The sequence below is a fragment of the Tympanuchus pallidicinctus genome, unplaced genomic scaffold (assembly GCF_026119805.1).
Source record: "Tympanuchus pallidicinctus isolate F22 unplaced genomic scaffold, pur_lepc_1.0 scaffold11, whole genome shotgun sequence".
NCBI classification, from domain to species: domain Eukaryota; kingdom Metazoa; phylum Chordata; class Aves; order Galliformes; family Phasianidae; genus Tympanuchus; species Tympanuchus pallidicinctus.
The window spans coordinates 1,164,917-1,183,059 of NW_026294627.1; the positions used below are offsets into that span (position 1 = coordinate 1,164,917).

The 18,143-nt window shown below is 46.1% G+C and overlaps 1 protein-coding gene across 3 annotated transcripts in view; it reads right to left on the reverse strand.

Annotated features, from left to right (window-relative positions):
* LOC128074227 (glycerophosphodiester phosphodiesterase domain-containing protein 5-like) overlaps positions 1-18,064 on the reverse strand; it is a 33,916-nt gene extending 15,852 nt beyond the window's left edge. Inside the window, exons 1-5 of one of the 3 annotated variants that reach the window (XM_052669902.1) lie at positions 17,943-18,056; positions 17,244-17,474; positions 5,426-5,634; positions 3,961-4,064; positions 3,106-3,199 (exon numbers count right to left, since the gene is read on the reverse strand). In XM_052669902.1, the coding sequence (XP_052525862.1) occupies positions 3,106-3,199; positions 3,961-4,064; positions 5,426-5,608 (381 nt within the window). In that variant the 5' untranslated portion in view covers positions 5,609-5,634; positions 17,244-17,474; positions 17,943-18,056. Of the gene's footprint in view, positions 1-3,105; positions 3,200-3,960; positions 4,065-5,425; positions 5,635-17,243; positions 17,475-17,942 lie in introns of all 3 variants that reach the window. The other 2 variants (XM_052669892.1, XM_052669912.1) reach the window with 2 other exon arrangements.
* Between the last annotated feature and the right edge of the window lie 79 nt (positions 18,065-18,143).

Consider the following 18,143-nt stretch of genomic DNA (forward strand, 5'->3'; position numbering starts at 1 on the left):
GTAAGAAGTGTGGAAATGTCTCCTTCCACTAAGGTCAGCATCCCTGCCCATGGCAGGAGGGTTACAGCTACATCCCCTCTAACTCAAGCCATTTTGTGATTCTATGATCTACCAGCCAACTGGTAACTTAGGCATGCTTCCCTAATGTAAGAGAGTTGGATTCACTGTAATGGGGCTCACGTCTCTGTCTTCCTTTTTTCTGACTGGAGAACTGCCCACAAAGTTATGATGAAATATGATGGACAGTAGTCTCCTCATCCACCTCTCTGAACTTCAGCGCCAAGGGATAGTTTTGAGTCTTCTTTTTTAGCCTACAAATGCAGAGGCTACAGCATTTCTGAAGCACTTTACTTAATACAGTCACAGATGACTTTCCCAAACCCTTGGAATGAACACGGCTGAACTACAGAAAGGAAAATATTATCTGTTGGTGTTCAAAAGATTGAACAACAAAAGATTTTTCTTCTCCACTGAACCTGGGTTGTCCTGCAGCTAGACCCCTCAGCTTAACATTTTAGCTTTAATAGGAACGAGAAAATTGTCTGGGGGAGCAGTAACAATTACATTAATTGAAACTGATCGTCTGGAGAAAATTACACTGATGTGTGCAGGCAGAAAGTGTTTTTGCAGTCACTGCTTTATTGTGCAGTGCTTTGTTCAGCAGCTGGTGGGCTGAAGAATGTTTGCTTCGGTGGTTCCCAATGAGGACATGGAAGCAGGCCTGCAGGTTCTGGTTGGATGCCATTGTTAAGGAAAAGGATACAGTGCCCACAGGTTAAAAAAAAAAAAAAGCCATTACTGGTTGCTGGAAATTCTCTCAACTCCAACAATGCCAGCAGTGTGCTCAGTTTTTTTATCTGATGTGAAGCATCAGTATAAGGAATGTAAGGATATAAGGAAAAAAGTTCTTTACAGTTACAGTAATGAAGAATTGGCACAGGCTGCCCAGAGAGGCAGTGGATGCCCCATGTAGGTCAGGCTGGATGGGGCTCTGAGCACCTGATGGAGCTGTGTCCTTGTGCCTTGCAGAGGAGTTGGACTAGATTGTTATAAAGATCCCTTCCAAATCGAAAGATGAATCTATGATTACAAGGAAACATTGTTTGGGTGAAGACCTCAAGTCCAACAGGTATGGAGATGGTCTCTATCCAGAACTGCACAGCCAGAACATGAGAGCAGCACCCACAACAGTAATAGTATTTAGGTGTAGGAGGGCTTCATGGTATTTATGAGTTTTTGGGGCTGAGGGGTTCATCACAGGCTACACTGGAAGGCTAAATGCTGTGACAGGGAGGATCATATGGTGATGAAGGTGTGTTTCCAGGCTGAGGCATTCTCTGAAAGAAGTCCTGTTAGAACAAGCATTGGTGAGTCAGACTGTTGCCATTCTCCTCCACATCCCTATCCCTTGTCATAGAATCACAGTGTGACAGAACAGTTTGGATTGGAAGCAATCCTAAAGCCCACTCAGTTCCAACCACCGATATTTGCAAATACATCCCATATGTCAGGCTGCCCAGGGCTCCATCTAACCTGGCCTTGAGCCTTACCAGGTCTGTGCCTCACCATCCTGTGAATGAAGAATTTCTTTCTCATATCTAAGCTAAAATTTTGCACATTTTGAGATCGCAGCAACATGGATGGCAGTGTTGAGCACTATTCGTGCTCCTCTTTTTTCAGGATCTGGTCCAATTTAGATCACAGCCCTGATGGCACAGGACCTTGTGTCTCCCAACACCCACTGCTCATCACAGTTGAGTGCTGCATGTCAAATTACATAATTGACATAATGATACAAGCAAGCAGGGCAGGTGCCTTTAGAAATACCTAGCGGTTTTGGGTGAGTGACTTCATGGTGAGGAAGAGGGAATGGAATCTGACTGCAGGGGTTGTCTCAAGAGCAGAGGCACCTCTGAAATGTTTCTCTTGTAGAACTTGTTTGGTGATAGCCCCCAAACTCCAAGCTTCACCCTCTTGAGGAAGGCAGGCCCTGTTAGTCTCATCAGACAGAACCAAGATTCTGGGAGGATCTATTTACACAGTGAGACCAAGACAGAATCAAACCCCATAGGACACCAATTTCTCTCATGTTTAGAATTACATTTCTGGCTTTACTTCATCCATTGCCTTCCCTGATAGCTTGCAGTCATCACCTCCATGCTGCCAAGGACATGAAATTCCTCTAAAACAGTCGAGGCACTCACTGGTGTTTGGATGCTGACAAAGTACAAACACGAGTTTGGAGCTGATCCAGACAGATCCACTGGAAATGGTGATAAAAGCAGTGATTTTGGTCACAGCAGTGAGTCAAAGCCATCAAATCAGCCTGGATTCATGACATCCCAAAATGGAAACAGATGTGAGATTGAGCATGGACTCCAGTTCTTGGAATTGAAGTGATTTCTTTGCCTGGAGCTCTGCATGCAGAAGATTGGAACACAGAGGTCAATCTATGCTTATTTTGGGTTCTCTTTGAGGAAAGAGAACTCTTTGGGACTGTTGGGAAATGCTTGCCCTTGTTAAGTTTCCAGAAACCAAAGGAAGCAGCAGATCAGAAGTCCAGAAAAAAATCTAATGAGATTTGGAAAAATGAAGGACTCAGGGACATTACCTCTCTGGGCACACAGTTCAGGAGTGCTTTCTCACCATGTCTGTAGTCTCTGCCTGGAGACAAACTCTCCAGCAAAGCAGAGGGAATCATGGCAACTCCAGTGATGATATTTCTCTTCTAATGAGAGCTTCTGTTCAGGGTTAGAGGAATAACCCTGTTCTTACATTACCACCACAGTGTAACTCGGATCTCAATGCTTCCCTGCTGTCAAAGCAACAAACTTCAGCTCCCGCTAAGGAGAGATGAAACGCATTCACCAAAGGGGAATCATTGAAAGAATGCATCAAACCTACAACTATCTCAGAGACCTCTTCACTGAAAATGCTCTTCCATGATCAGAAATGAGGAGAAAGTACCAGAAATGCTCTCTGTGTTCCCAGTCCTCCCCACGTATCCACTCCCAGTGATGGGTGAACTTTGGTCTGACACATCAAAGCCAACCATATATTTACTTTATAGGCCCGTAACTCACTCCTGCAAGGAGCTTTACTCACCAAAAGCAGCGTGATGTACATGAACAGGATTGCAGCCACTATCAGGAGAACCAGAGACCAGAGGAACCAGAAGCCTAGGTTCCCATAGTTATACCTAAAAAGGAATAAAATCTCATAACAGCATTTGTGTTACATTAGCACAGGGGCTGCAGGGAAACAATAGTTGGAGGAGAAGGTGTCAGAACACTGGAGGAGCTGCAGAGGCGTTTCCCAAGAAGAGAGAGGGAAGCTTTACTTCCTACCCAAAGGCTCAATAAGAGTCAATGACATAATTACACCTTTCCTCCCTCTGATATTAGAGCTATCTGGACGGCATCTAATTTTAGGTGTTTATGTAACTGTTGCCTACACGGTTCAGAAGGAAAGGATTTGCATAAAGACTTGCTGACTATTCCTCTGTTTCAAGATGGGGGGCATGCAATTCTGTTTGCTCTGAGATAGCTGGTACAATGCTTCTGCTGCTAGCCACTACATCTCTTTACTCCTGGCAGTGCTATTCAATTTCACAGAATCACAGGATCATTTGAGTTGGAAGGGACCTCTAAAGGCCATCTGGTCAACTCCCCTGCAGTGAGCAGGGACACCCACAGCCCCATCAGTGCTCAGAACCCATCCAGCCTGACCTTGGGTGCCTCCAGAGATGAAGCATCACCACATTCTCTGTGCCAGTGACTCATTACCATTGTCATAAATTTTTTTTTCCTCATACTCAGTCTAAATCTCCTCACTTTTAGTTTGAAACCATTTCCGCTATCAATTTGAGTGCTGAACTTCAAGGAGTCTTCAAGGGGACTTCAAGGAGTCAAATCTTTGGCTCGTGACTGAAGTGGAAAAGAAGGAAAACACAGTACTTACCAGTCAAAGTTATTGTAGTCATTTTTTGCTTCACCCCACATGTACAGGAAGACCAGAGAAAAGCAGAAAGCTCCAACAAGCAGTGGGAAAAACACACATTCCCGCTAGAAAGGCAAAAGAAGGACATTTAGTCAGAGCATTGTTTACTCCAAAACAATCAGAGAAAACAGCAAAAGAAGGACATTTAGTCAGAGCATTGTTTACTCCAAAACAATCAGAGAAAACAGCAGTTACTTTTAGGCTGTCCTTAAACATGTGTCTTGATGCTCCCTCACATATAAACTCCCTTTAAGTACTGGAAGGCCACAATGAGATCACTCCAGACAGAGCCTTCTTTTTTCCAGGCTGAACAAGCCCATCTCCCTCAGCCTTTCTTCATAGGAGAGATGCTCCAGCCATCTGAGCATATCCAAGGCCTCCTCTGGACCCTCTCCAAGATTGCTGAGGCTGCTCAGCCTGTGAAGACACGAGGCTCAGAGGGATCTGATCAATCTGTGTAAGCACCTGAATGGAGGGTCTCCAAAGGAATGATGTGGGAGCACTGTCACTGCAGCCAGCCCTACCCCAAATGGACCCAGAGGTGACTTCAATCTCAGCCATTCCATGATTCTGTAATATTGACATGGAGGGGATTTCTTATCTTGCGCCCTGGGAGCAGGAGGATCTCCTCAAAGGAGAGGCAGTGGGCATAGCCCCGAGCTGCCAGAGCTCAGGGAATGTTGGAAACCACTCTCAGACACTGGGTTTAGATATTGGATTAAGCCAATGTCTAAGTTGTAAAGATCATTAGGTTATGTCTGATTTTAAAGTCATATGCTCTCCATGTTCAGAGGGCTCAGACCACCAAGGGGATGTTCAAGAAGCATCTGGACAAAATTCTCAGATATATGGCCTGTTTTTCGGGTGATCCCATGTGCAGCCAGGATTTGGACTCAATTACCCTTATGGGTCCCTTCTAAATTGGCATTTTCTATGATTCTATGATCTACAGCTCCATCAGGTGCTCAGAGCTCCAGACAGCCTGACCTTGAGTGTCTCCATGGATAGGGCACCCACCACTTCTCTGGGCAACCTGTGCCAGTGCTTCACTACCCATAAAAACCATACCATAAAAACACTTTTTTCTTACATCCAATCTAAGTCTCCTCTCTTTTAGTTTGAAATTATTTCCTCTTGTCTTTTCATAACAGACTCAGCTAAAGGGTCTGTCACTATCTTTCTTATGGCCCCCATTGATTTGCTCCTCATTTGGTGCCAGGCCATTCCCTGCTGCCATGTTCGCTCGCTGCACGGCGGCACAGACAAACTGAGCAACACATCAAGATCTCAAAACCAAAATCCAGAGCACTGATAGACCTCATTTGGACTGGGCAACCTTTGACATGTGACATCAATCACTTGTCAGCTTGGGCTGACCTGTTTCAGTATGGAAGTCAGTGTCTGTGCTGATTTTGGGCAAATTTACCGTCTTGCAGCAGCATTTCCCAGGCTCGGTCCTTCTGCGCTGGTACCGCTTCCATCGGCAGCTGTAGAACCCGGCCAGGCAGGAGATGAAGGGCTGGTGCTCGTATCTCTGCAGCAAGTGCCGACGCACCACCTTCAGCTTCCCAAATTTGATCTTCTTGAGGCTGGTGGAACTGGCCTCCATCTGAATAGCCTTATCTCATCTTCTTCCTGAAATGAGATCCCAAGACTTATGGCAGGACTGTGGGTGTCCTCTCCTTTCCTTAAAGTTGTAGAGTCATAGAATGGCTTGGATTGGAAGGGACCTTGAAGATCATCTAGTTCCAACCCTTGTGACAGGCAGGGTTGACAACCACATCAGGCCCCAGATCAGGCTGCCCAAGGCCCCATCCAGCCTGGCTTTCTTATGGGGTGAGCTTTCCATATCAGAATTTTTCCCAAGAGGATGCCAAAACCGCCATGAAAGTATGCTATGGACATCCCACCTAATGTTATATCCTTAATAGAGATGCTTAAAATTAAAGCATGGTTGTTGCAAGCCCCATCAGCAGTCAGTGGCAAGCAGTGGATGCTGCTGGTTATAACTCCAGCACTCTGCATCACCTCTAAGGGAACCTCTGCCTCCTTTAGACTACGCAGGGTGATCTGGGAAAGGAAATTGTTAACTTAAGCTCTCCATGCAGCTTCCCAAATCATGTCAGATGAACCTGAGCCTCAACTTAGCTATGGGAACCAGCTCAAAAGCACCATGACCTGTCTGCAACCCCCTACCAGTTTAACTAGCTCAAGCAGGAAAGGGACTAAAGCCCTCCCAGTTCACAGCTCTATTATCCTGGAAAAACTGCAGCTCTGTACAGACTGATCCCTTATGGAAAAATTATTTCCTGGCTGAAATAGCTTTCCTGGCAGAATGTTTCATGGCTAGGAAGAATAGCTGTAAATTTGCACACCTGAGAGATCTGTTCAGTGTCAGGATTTTAAACAAAGATTTTGGTGGTAAATTGTGAGTGATGTAGTCACCAGGAGAGCAAATAACAAAGGGGTTTGTGCCAGAAAAGAGCAATTCGACCAGCAGGACACTATCAGGAACATGAAGAAAGATTTAGAAAAATATACTTGTGTGTTGTCTTACAAACAAGCACCATCATCCATCACTTCTCTGGAGTATGAAAATGCCCTGAGGTGCTTTTCTGCTACACTAAAGAGTGTTTTGTTGCCCCCAGAAAACCTATAATCAGTTTGCAGAAGCCATGAATAATACGGAAAGACAAGATGCAACTTAACATTGAAATGTTGCATCCCTGTTGGATTTTCCAAACATCTATCATCAGCTTGGGCGCAAATGAGAAGGAATAGATACTGGATATTTGGAAAAGTTGCTTCTCCAAAAGAGCAGGGTGCCCTAGGAGGTGTCCCTGGAGGTGTTCAGCAACCCTTGGAGATGTGGCATGTAGGGACATGGTCAGTGGGAATGGTGGGATGGGTTGGGCTTGGTGATCTTAGAGGTCTTTTCCAACCTTAATGACCCTGTGATGAAATGAGACACAAGAGTTGACAGTTTGGACCACTGCTAACTGAAGTGTGCCCAGGTGTGTCATGCTCTGAATGTCTTCCTGAGGCAGAGGCCATTCAGGACAGTCAGGAAGAACCCCATACTTTTGGAAATGATCGGGTCAAGCCACTCCTAAAAGTTCACTAACATCTTTCTTTGAAGATCCTTAGACCACAGTTTTCCCCATCCACAGGACCTGTTCTTTCCCAGCCCTTGATTCAAGCCTTCATCCTTCTTCAGCAACAGGGATGAAGATACTCAATCAAAATCATCTGTTGTTCAGTCAGAAGACCTTGAGATTTGCTATTGCATTCCTGACGCGTGCATGAGGTTCACACATCAATATTTGCCTATGAGTGCATAGGATTTGACAGGAAAACAAATTGCAGGGACCTTGACACACTGTTCTCTCCATTCAGTTGGCTGGATGTTAAATTTTCATGGTAGTCCATCTTTCTCATAAAAGTTGCCACAGGATGAAGGTACCATTAGCTCCCTAGACATGCTAATCCCAGCTGAACCAGTTTTACATTTCAAAGGTTTTTTCAATGTCTATCCTCCTGTTTTACAGCTTAATCCTACTAACTCATGACCTATTCGTGCGAGATACAGAGAGCAGTTTAAATTTTTCCTCTGTTATGTATTTCACAACTGTCTGGATGACTGCTGTCTCTATGGAGTTCTTGGAAGGAGTGAGCACAAAATCCCATGTAAAGGGAAACATTCAGCAAGGAGCCTTTCACAGAGCTCCAGTCTTTACCACAAACAAACCAACCGAGCTGTCATCTTGGTATCATCTCTATGAACTGGACTCGGTCATCCTTATGGGTCCCTTCCAACTTGGGATATTCTGTGATTCTGTGATCTTGACCAGACACCTCCTTTTAGCATGAGATGATGTGAGGATGCCAGCTTGGGGATTCCACATTCAGACCTCAGAGCCCTCAGTATTCAAAGGGCTGCGTCCCCAAATAATGTCCTGGTGGCACCCATCTCTTGGCAGCCTTCAGGGAGCAACACTTAGGAAGCTTAACCTTATGAATCTACACCATGGAATATGAACTTTTGGAGCTGTTTATAAGGAGCATTCTTTCTCTCCAACAAGGACCATCTAGGAGATACGGTTGACATCCTCCCATGACCCTCCATCCTTGCCTACAGTCTTCCAGTTGTAGTATGGCATTCAGAAGCCATGGGAACATCTCTGAAGGTCTGTCTGAATCTGCAGTGCCTCAGATCACATCAAACACAAAATGCACAAGCCTCTGATCCTAACAAAGATAATATCCCTTCTTCTGGATTGAGCAACCAGCTAAAGGGCAAACAACATTGCAACATATGGCAGAGTCCAGAAGTCCTCGATAGAAACTGGAGCAGCTCAGTCATTACTAGCACATAACAAGAGGCTTCACAGCACTTGCATCGAGATTTGAAGCAGTGCTCCTAAAACTCAGAGGCTGTCTGCAACTGTGCTCATCCCCACCAGGCAAAGGTACATGACTGGAGAGGGGTGACTGTAAACCCTAAACCCATTCACTGGGAAAGACAAAGGAGTAAAGAGCAAGCAGGAAAACATACATCAGTAGGAGAGCAAAGTTTAGAGCTTAGTAAGTGAGCTGTGAAAGCTGTAACACGTTTTACAGCTCTACATGCCCAGGAGACCTCAGGTCTTTCTCTAGCAAACAGACATTGCTTGCTCACTGATAAGGGTCCCCACAACTGCAGGCAGTGGATCAGGGCTGCCCCGTTCCCACTGCTTGACAGAGGGTGAGGAAAAGTATGAGAAATGATCCAGGAGTGGTGGAGGGAGGAGACGGAGGAAAAAAATGGGAAACATTCTGCATGACCTGAATGCAAAGGCACTGCAAGAAGAGTTGCTTGGGAGTCAAGAGTAAGAGCAAGGAGAGGGTCTTTGTCTTTATTTCATACATATCTTTTCCCCTCTCATTTCCCTTTTCCTCCCCTCTCATTTCCCTTTTCCTCTCCTCTCCTCTCCTCTCCTCTCCTCTCCTCTCCTCTCCTCTCCTCTCCTCTCCTCTCCTCTCCTCTCCTCTCCTCTCCTCTCCTCTCCTCTCCTCTCCTCTCCTCTCCTCTCCTCTCCTCTCCTCTCTTCTCCTCTCCTCTCCTCTCCTCTCCTCTCCTCTCCTCTCCTCTCCTCTCCTCTCCTCTCCTCTCTTTCCCTTCCCTTTTTCCTTTCTGTTCCTTTCCTTCCCCATCTTTCTTTGTCTTTCCTCGTCTTTTCTTGATCTTACTGCCATCTGTAAGTGATTTGGAGAGAAAATGAACCTCATGCCAAGGCAGGGATGTGCCCCAAGCCTGAGCTGAGCCTTCCCAACACACACAGTCCTTTGCATGAAGGTGCAGATGACAGCAAAGACTCCCCAGACCACCCCACCACTCTCCAGGAGCATCACATCCTGCCCTTCCACCTGGGAGTCTCCAAATGCATCACACCAACAGACTTGGAAGGAGAAAAAACAGCCTGCAGGATGCTGCTGGCTGGTCACCATCACCACAAGCTGCACACAGCCAGAAGATCTCAACAAAGAGCATAACTGAATCTCCATTTCCACCCTAAGGATTTGGATCACAGCCCTAGATCACCTCTTCTTTTACTGCCTTCTTCTTCCAGTTTCTTTTCAGATAATTTAGGAGGATTTACATAGGAAAAGAAGAAATTCTGTATAAAACATGACTAGTCATAATCTCCCTGTGATATGGGATATACTCTCTATCCTTTCCTTTCTCTGGCAGGTAATAATTATAATTTATCACTAAGACTTTCAACAGTTTCTACATAAGCCCTAATTATACCTTCCTTCTGTGTGGGATCCCAGTATGTGCAGCTCAAAATGAATTTCTCATGGGTTGAATAGCAGCTGGATCAAAGCAGAAGATCACAGTCCTTACTGCAAAGAAAACATAGAATCATAGAATCATTAAGGTTGGAAAGATCACTAAGATCACCTAATCCAACCTTCAACCCATCAGCACAACACCTCTAACCCATGTCACTCAATATGACACCCACTCTTCTTGAGCACCTCGAGGGACAGTGACTTCACCACCTCCTTGTGCAACCCATTCAATGCCTCGCCACTCATTCTGAGAAGAAATGTCCCCTAATATCCAACCTGAGTTTCCCCTGATGCTATTTAAGTGCCATTACCTCTCATCTTTTTGAAAAGATTGGGCTTACCAGGGGAAGTAACATGTGAATCAGAAGTAGTAGGGGCTAATGAGGAATAATTCTTCCTCTGGCCTCCAGAACAATATCTTTTTCATTTTTTTCATTCATTTAATGTGTTGTTGTACACTTCCACTGTGGTTCTCAAAGCTGTGTGAAGGTTTCCACCTAGGTTAATGCCCTGCAATTCGTAATATGTCACCACAAATTAAATAGACACAAAAAATCAAGCCTGCTTCAAACAAATTAACCTGCAAATACAGATGAACCTTTGTATCTCTTGGGGTTGCAGAGGATTTTTTGGACTCTATTCTGGAGGGACCATCACAGGAAATAACAGTCCAAATCTGATTCATGTTTTTGCACAAAGCACTTTTTCCAAAATTGTTCAGTCTCTGTATTCCTGCAGGGAACCTCTCTCAACATGTTCTTGTGTTTGGAGCACGTGTGCCCCCAGTATTCACTCCCTGGGGATGACTCATTGTTCACAATCAGTTGCAGAAACCTCATTTAATCATAATCACCACCATTAGAAATTACAGCTGTTTTGCTTCATCTTCAAAGCACTTTACAGGCTGTGTTAACAAATGCATGCCCAGGAAATTACTGGCCAAACCTCAGAGCATTTGCAATGGATTTTGTACAAATGCTTTCAGTTTTGTGTGGAAACAAGCAAGGGGAAATCATCATGTCTGCAAAAGGGTCACATGGTGTTACAGTAGATTTTCCCTTGCCTGCTAGGAGCAAAACGAGGATAAAGCCAGGGAATAATAGCTTAAAAAAAATTGAAGAGGAAGAAGAAAGAGGAATAATGTTGAATAAAGAAGAAAGTAATGGAAGGAAAGGGAAAGAAAGGGAAAGGGAAAGAAAGGGAAAGAAAGGGAAAGAAAGGGAAAGAGAAAGGGAAAGAGAAAGGGAAAGAGAAAGGGAAAGAGAAAGGGAAAGAGAAAGGGAAAGAGAAAGGGAAAGAGAAAGGGAAAGAGAAAGGGAAAGAGAAAGGGAAAGAGAAAGGGAAAGAAAGGGAAAGAAAGGGAAAGAAAGAAGGGTTGAAGAAAGACTTTTCACAAATGCCACTTCTTTGGCTGTACCCATGCGCATTCCTGACCCTTATTAGACGAGTTCTAATTCCTGACCCTTATTAGACGGGTTACCAAAAGTGTAACTTCGGTTCAGCAAAGGTTGACACACCGCCTGATTCTCTTCTTTTGCAAGGAATGAAGACACGAGACTGGCACATACAGGGATGGTTTCAGCTTGAGGAAGTTTCTTTTGAGGAAGAATAGAAAGTAATTCGCACCCCAGGGCCTGGTTTTAATTATTTTTGACTGATAGCTTCCTTATAAAGAGGTCCACCCAGATCACTCTGCTGTTCGTCTGGAAACGGGCTTTCCAGGCCTGCCTACCAAACCTCCTTCTAGAAGATTCCTCCTCCCCATCTGCCCTCCAGGGAGTCCCAACTGTCCTTCCAGAAACTTCCATGGCACCTCTCAAGTGAAGGTAGCCACCAAGAGCCATCAGTCCATCTTGGTGGCCTCCAGCCCACACCAGCCTCAGTCCCCACAGCCTGCAGGACAAAGGCACAACCTCTCCATCACCGTGGGTTCAGGTAGGGATGAGCAGGAAAGGCACCAGCCTCTGCCATGGGACTCGCTGCCCCAAGGAAGGGATGCTCCAGCACCAAGAGGACAAAACCTGTGTCCATCTCAAGGTATTCTCCAAGCCCAAAGCAATAGTAATTACTGTCAATTTTATTGATGATAACAGGAGAGGAAATTCTGGCTGAAGACAACAAAGAAGTCTTCAAATCTTACAACAAACACAGTGCTCCTGATCTGAGCACAGGAGATCTTTATACCTTAACTTTTTTTTTTTCCCCCCATAGTTTCCCATGCACAAAAATGTGGATAGGACCCAGTTTAGACCATGGAAGGGCCTGAAAAGCTATCAGAGCTCTCAAAAACAACAACAGCAACAAACTTTATATATATAAAACACTGATACTCCCCTATATGAAATGGCTACATGAATAACGTGCTTTTCAGGACCTGCTTTCCCAGGGTGTTCACACAGCTCCCAGTACAACAAAGTTCTGATCCAGAGGCAGGTCCCACTCATGTAACACATGCAGTACTACTGCAGAAAAGCCCAACATAAAAACACAACACAGGAAAAACGTGAAGCAACTGATTTTTTCCAAATGGAAAGAGTAATTACTTTAGTAGAAGCAGTAATTACTTTATTAATGTTTTCTTGCACCCAAGCAGATGTCATACTATACAGATCCTAGAGAAGGGTAGATAAGTTATACTGTAGAGAGAGCAAAGTGGATCTATGAAAGCACAAGATTAGGTGTAGTACCACAGGGCAGATCCATTCTGTAAACCAGGGCTGTGTGGTAAAGTCTCCACTTGCAACAACCACTGGGATCATGTTCCCAAAAATTCCTTCCAGGCTTTCTGAATACACAGCCACAGAAAGAAGGGTTGAGAATATCCAATCCAAGCAGCTGAAGAGTCACATGCAATGCTGGAGTGCAAGTAGATGAGTAAGGACAGAAAGAATTTGATTGCTTCAAGTGAGGAAGGAAATGTGTGACGTTAAAGCTTCTATTAATGCTGATTCATTAATGGGATTATCCTGAAGTGCCCTATAAATGTGATAAACCATCAGATTTGGGGTCAGGATCCTAAGGAGGTTGTTATCTGCTAGACCAGAGCTTGGGGTGAGAGTCGAACCTCCCTACATCCGAGTCAACCCCACTAGGTGCATAGAGCATTTATCACGTAGAGCAGTGAAGAGTATTCTGTAGCATATGCATTTCCTTGGTGTGGTGGGATACCATCACCACTTGGTCTTTCCTGTAAACCTCTCTGGAAATCTGGAGATGCTCAAAGTTACAGCTTTGCTTTATACACGGGGAATATGAGGCATGGAGAGCAGCCCAGATGGTCCAGATCAACAACCAGGCAAACATCAATAGCACAGTATCGTTAAATTAGGCATAAAATGCATTACAAGTCAGAAGCTGTTTAGACCGAGGGCTTACAAAGACCTTGCACAATTAACAGATTGGTGGCCAGCCCCAAAACATCCCAAAACAGCCAAAGCATGGATCCACTGCACAGAGATCAGTGGAACACAAGAGTTGCTTTGGCCCTGTTGGTGGGCCACCAGCAGTTCCTTCCCTCTGGTTTTGACCCTGAGCTCCTTCGTATAACTGATTTACAAGTTTGGCTTAACATAGAACAACAGAATGGTTTGAGTTAGAAGGGAACTCAAAGCCCATCCAGCCCCCCAACCCCCCCATAGGCAGGGACACCTCCTTTCAGACCACGTTGCCCAAAAACCCATCCAACCCATCCTTGAGCATCCTGCCAAAGATGGGGAATCCACGGTTTCTCATGGCTGTGTGTAGCTGGCAGTGGTGGCTTTGCTCCATGTCCTGCCCATGCAGGATTCAGCTCCGTCCCATGGAGCATACAGAGCTCAGCCCCAGGCTTTGCCCCAGGAGGCCTTCAGCTTTCTAAGAAGTCTCTCTCCCACCACTGAACAGCAACTGTGGGATGGCAAAAAAAGTGCTCCCAATAGCTCAAACCGAGCCAAGTGCTTGGAGGAAGGAGGAGGAACGAATCACTTGCAGGAAAATTCTTTTTTCAAAAAAGGAGCTCAGAAAGGAGGGAAACATTTCTTTGAAGATAAATCCCACTTTGTGCAGTTCAGCATGTCCTGGCTCAGCTCCCTCCCTGCTCCTGTGAATTCCTGAGCTGCTCTTTGTGCTGTGCTGCTGAGGGATGACGATAAGATTGGGGCACAGCATGAGGGACCCTCTGCTTCCCCCCAGCTCCGGCCCCACTGAGGGCAGCACGTTGCCGCCAGCACCATCTCCAAGGGAAGAGTTTGTCTGCTGGCCAAAAGGGAGGAAGAAAAGAGGTCTGCAGATCACATACCTCTGTCGGCAGCTCTGCAGAGTGCTATTCAGCCTGGACAAAGGATGGGGCCCCTGGACGGTCATTTTTCCAAAACCCCCAGTACCAGCTCTCCCCAGGCTGCTGGAGTTAATAGGCTTGGAGCAAAATACCCCTGCAAGGAAGAGATGCTTTCCATGAGCTTTCTCTTTTACAGCATCTCTATGCATCAAGGCTGGCCCATTCTTATGCTGTTAAGATGCAGTTCTGCTGTTTCCAGAGCAAAACTCTTTCTAGCTCATTAAACACTACTGCACCTTTGTATCTCGGTAAAGTTTTGAATGAACTTTGGAGTGAAAGGATTGTCTGACACTGAAGATCCACATTCTGGTTCCCCGTCAGATTGCCCGGAGAGGTGATGGGTGCCCCATCCCTGCACTCAAGGTCAGGCTGGATGAGCTCTGAGCACCCAATGGAGCTGTGGGTGTCCCTGTTCATTGAGTGCTATAGCATGAATCCAGCCCAAGACGACTGCGCTTTCATCACTCAAACTCAACAAGCCAATCCCAACACATCTTAAATAACATCTGCACCCCGGGCTTCATGAGTTGTCTTTATATGGCTACGGTACTCCGTTACCAAAGGGCACTGCTACATAGAAGACCACCCCATAGGAAAGCTCAGAGCAGGCAGTCAGGCATCAGCTAATGAGATAAGGAAAGTGTTTCCCAGGATCTGGGAGAGCCAGGCACTACCAGGCACATGATGGACTTTGCCCTGTTGTAGTGCCTCGTATTCACAGAATGGCCAAAAAAATATATCCCTCCAAACAACATTCGCAATAACCCAAGAGGAGGGTGGGATAGGTGCAGTCTGATAGCAGCAGAGGGAAGAAGTCACAGGGGTGAAACACTGAAGTGGGGGTTGGATCATTTGGGGGAAGGAAAAGCAAACTGGTTTGGTGCCATTCACCAACATTACTTGCACAAACTGGGTTTCGCCCAACTAGAAAGTGTTAAAAACTTTTCAGGAGAGAGCTTGGTGACCCCACAGAACCTTTCTGACTGCCTTAAGGCATGAATCAATTAAAGCAATCATAGAGCAAAGGTTAATCAGTAGCAAGTACATCTTAAGAAATAGGCAGTCATTTAAAAAGCAATTGCTCTTGCCAATTCTGCCGACTCCATCCCACTCCCCCCTCTCCTTTTCTAAAGTGCCTTTTATTTCTCAAACTCTGGAGGCTTTCCAAAACAAGTCCAGGATTAGGAGCAGGAAGGGACCAGCCAGAATCATGCTCCAATCCTGACTCAAAACGTTTCTATGCAAGCAATGAGACTCCACTGATGAGAAGTCGAAGGAGAAGGCTCCTCATCTCTTTTCCTACAGCATCACATGTACTACCTAGATCACAACCACCCAAGCACCAGAGAGGATGTGAGCTGGGAGAATGGAAAATCCATCCAGACCTTTACAGCAGGTCCTCATCATGCTTAGCACAGCACCTGTGGACATCACAAAGGCCTATAGGGCAATTAGGGGCAGGAGAAAAGGACTGGTATGAGGCCAGGATCTAGGTAGGATAAGGTCATAGAATCATAGAAACATGAAGGTTGGAATGACCAATAAGATCATCTAGTCCAATCATCAACTGCTGTCAGTGACTGCTCTAGATCATGTCACTCAATGTGACATCCAGGCTTGTTTTGAAAACCTCCAGGAATGATGACTGTTCAGACCTCTAAGGACTCTCCTTCCCTCTTTTTTCCTGGAGGGTACAAAGACAAGATGAAATGCCACAGAAATGCCACATGTGCCAATGTTCTGCTGGTGAGGAGTTGCAGGGAACAAGGACCAAGACCACCCTCTCTACACAAGGGATGTTGCCAAACAACAAACCCTCAGCCACCAAAAAGCCAGCACACAAAGGATGAGGTGAGGATGAGATGCTGAAGGGATGAGCACCTGCAGGCAGCCTCCTCTGCTCCCTTGTGTGAGGTGTCCAAAGCTGGAACAGAGGCTGCAATGTGGAGCCAAGCCCAAGCTCAGGCTGGTGCAAAAGCATAGAATCACAGAACTATAGAATAGTTTGAGTTGGAAGGAACCTCAAAGATCATCTATTTCCAACCCCCTGCGATGGACAGGATTGCCAAGTATTAAATCAGGCTGCCCAGGGCACCATCCACCCTGGCCCTAAACACCTTCAAGGATGGGGCATCCCCAAAGTGGTCCAGGGTCCAGGGTACATCAAAAGTACCATCTCCACACTATTCTGTCTGTGTCACCTCCCTTTCCTTCTTCCTATTGAGACCTGGAGCCCATAGGATCTTGCCAACTTCTTCTCCTATTTATAGATCAGTCCAAACCCCTCATGTTTCCCATGCAAAGCTGCCATGTGGTCACTTGGCCATGGGGTGGGATTTGCTTCATCTCTCTGTTGATGCGCTGCCTCCTGAACCCATTGCCAAACAGCAACAAGTGTTAGCAAAACTTACTGCCCAAGGGCTACAAACTTAGAGAAACCATGTTTTCTGTTACAGTTCTGTTTATATCACACTCAGCACCCACTTGCACACAGGTAGTCCTGCAACAAGCTGCCACTGAGTCTAAAGAGCTGCATTTTCATCACGCCAATGGCACATAAAGCCCGCAAGACCCCATCCAGTCACCTCCCCAGTCTGATGCCATGCCATAACAAAGTCACAGGGCTGCTTGTGGAACCCAGCTTGTTGTTTCTCATCAAAGTTTTTCAAAGTTGCCTAGAAATCTCACACATCTTTTAAACATTTAAATAGCAAAGTTGGAAAGGAAGAGGCTTTGTCTCCTTTTACATCCAGAGGGGTTTTTTTAATTAAAATCCAGCTGGTCCCACAGCACTTTCTGCATTTTCTTTAGTGAAATGTAGCTAAACACTTGGAGCAGCTGTAGGAAATTACCTCCAATCTCTCTTGCCCTTCCACCTGGAGTTTTGTGCCGGAGGATGAATGCAGAGAGACCCCATTGGGAGAGCAGGAATCCCAAAGTAAGGAGAAGGAATCAAGAGATGTACACTATAGGCTGGACCTCCAGCCAACCAGAACCTGCATTATCCAATCCAAACCCGTATTATCCAACTCAAACCCGTATTATCCAACCTAAACTTGGCTCAGTACTGGTCCCCAGGTTTACAACAGCTCACCAAATCCAGATGTACACCTGCACCCAACGTCAAGGCTCCCTGCCTGGGAGCAGAGGACATGAGGGATGCGTCGGACCCGAGTGCCACTGCCTGCTCTCAGCCTCCCTGAATGGGTCGTGATTATTTGCAGCTGTTCCCAGATGTTCCCCTTCCACGGGTTATTTGTTCCCGGGACGACCTCCCCGTTCACACGCCATGGGAAGAAAGAGAGAGGCTCCTTTCTCCCGATCCCTATGGAAACAGCCCTTTATCCGAGAGGCATTAGGAATGCTCGCCCGCCGCTTCCCTCCCTCCAGCCCCACGGCCACCCACTGCTCATACCTCATCCCAGCTCCTTTCCTCCTCTCCACAGCACACAGCAAACTCATCTGAGAGAGAAGCCGGGCTGCTTAATGCCTTTTCCTCCCCAGAAAGCCACCAGAAACCCCCCAAATCACAATAATCCCCTTTGCTCCCCCTTTGTTATCGATTCTCCCCATTCTCCAGCTTTTCAGGCTTTGTTTTTTCTACCCATGCAGAAAACGGTTCGGTCGCATCACTGCTGGATGCCAAGCAACGCTCCCAAAACTCTGAAGAATTAAAGAAAAGTCATCAAAATGCCCCCTCTGTGGTGCTAACTTTCAGGCAGGCGGGGATGAGTTGGAGGGATGCATTTCACCAAAGATCATCATTAGAATGAGGATGCTGGAAGGAGCTCACCTCAGCAGGGTGCACGTGGAGGGGTATTCCTGCTCTCTGCCACACTTGGCTGACGGTGTCCTTTGCTCGTGACACTCCTGGTCCCGAATGGTGGCACGGCTCTGTGACACCCAGCATTAGAGAGGCTGCAGAGCCGTCCCTCCCACGGTAGGAGGGGCCACGTGAGGCTTAATAAATTCAGTCCTGAAGGCTGGGAGAATT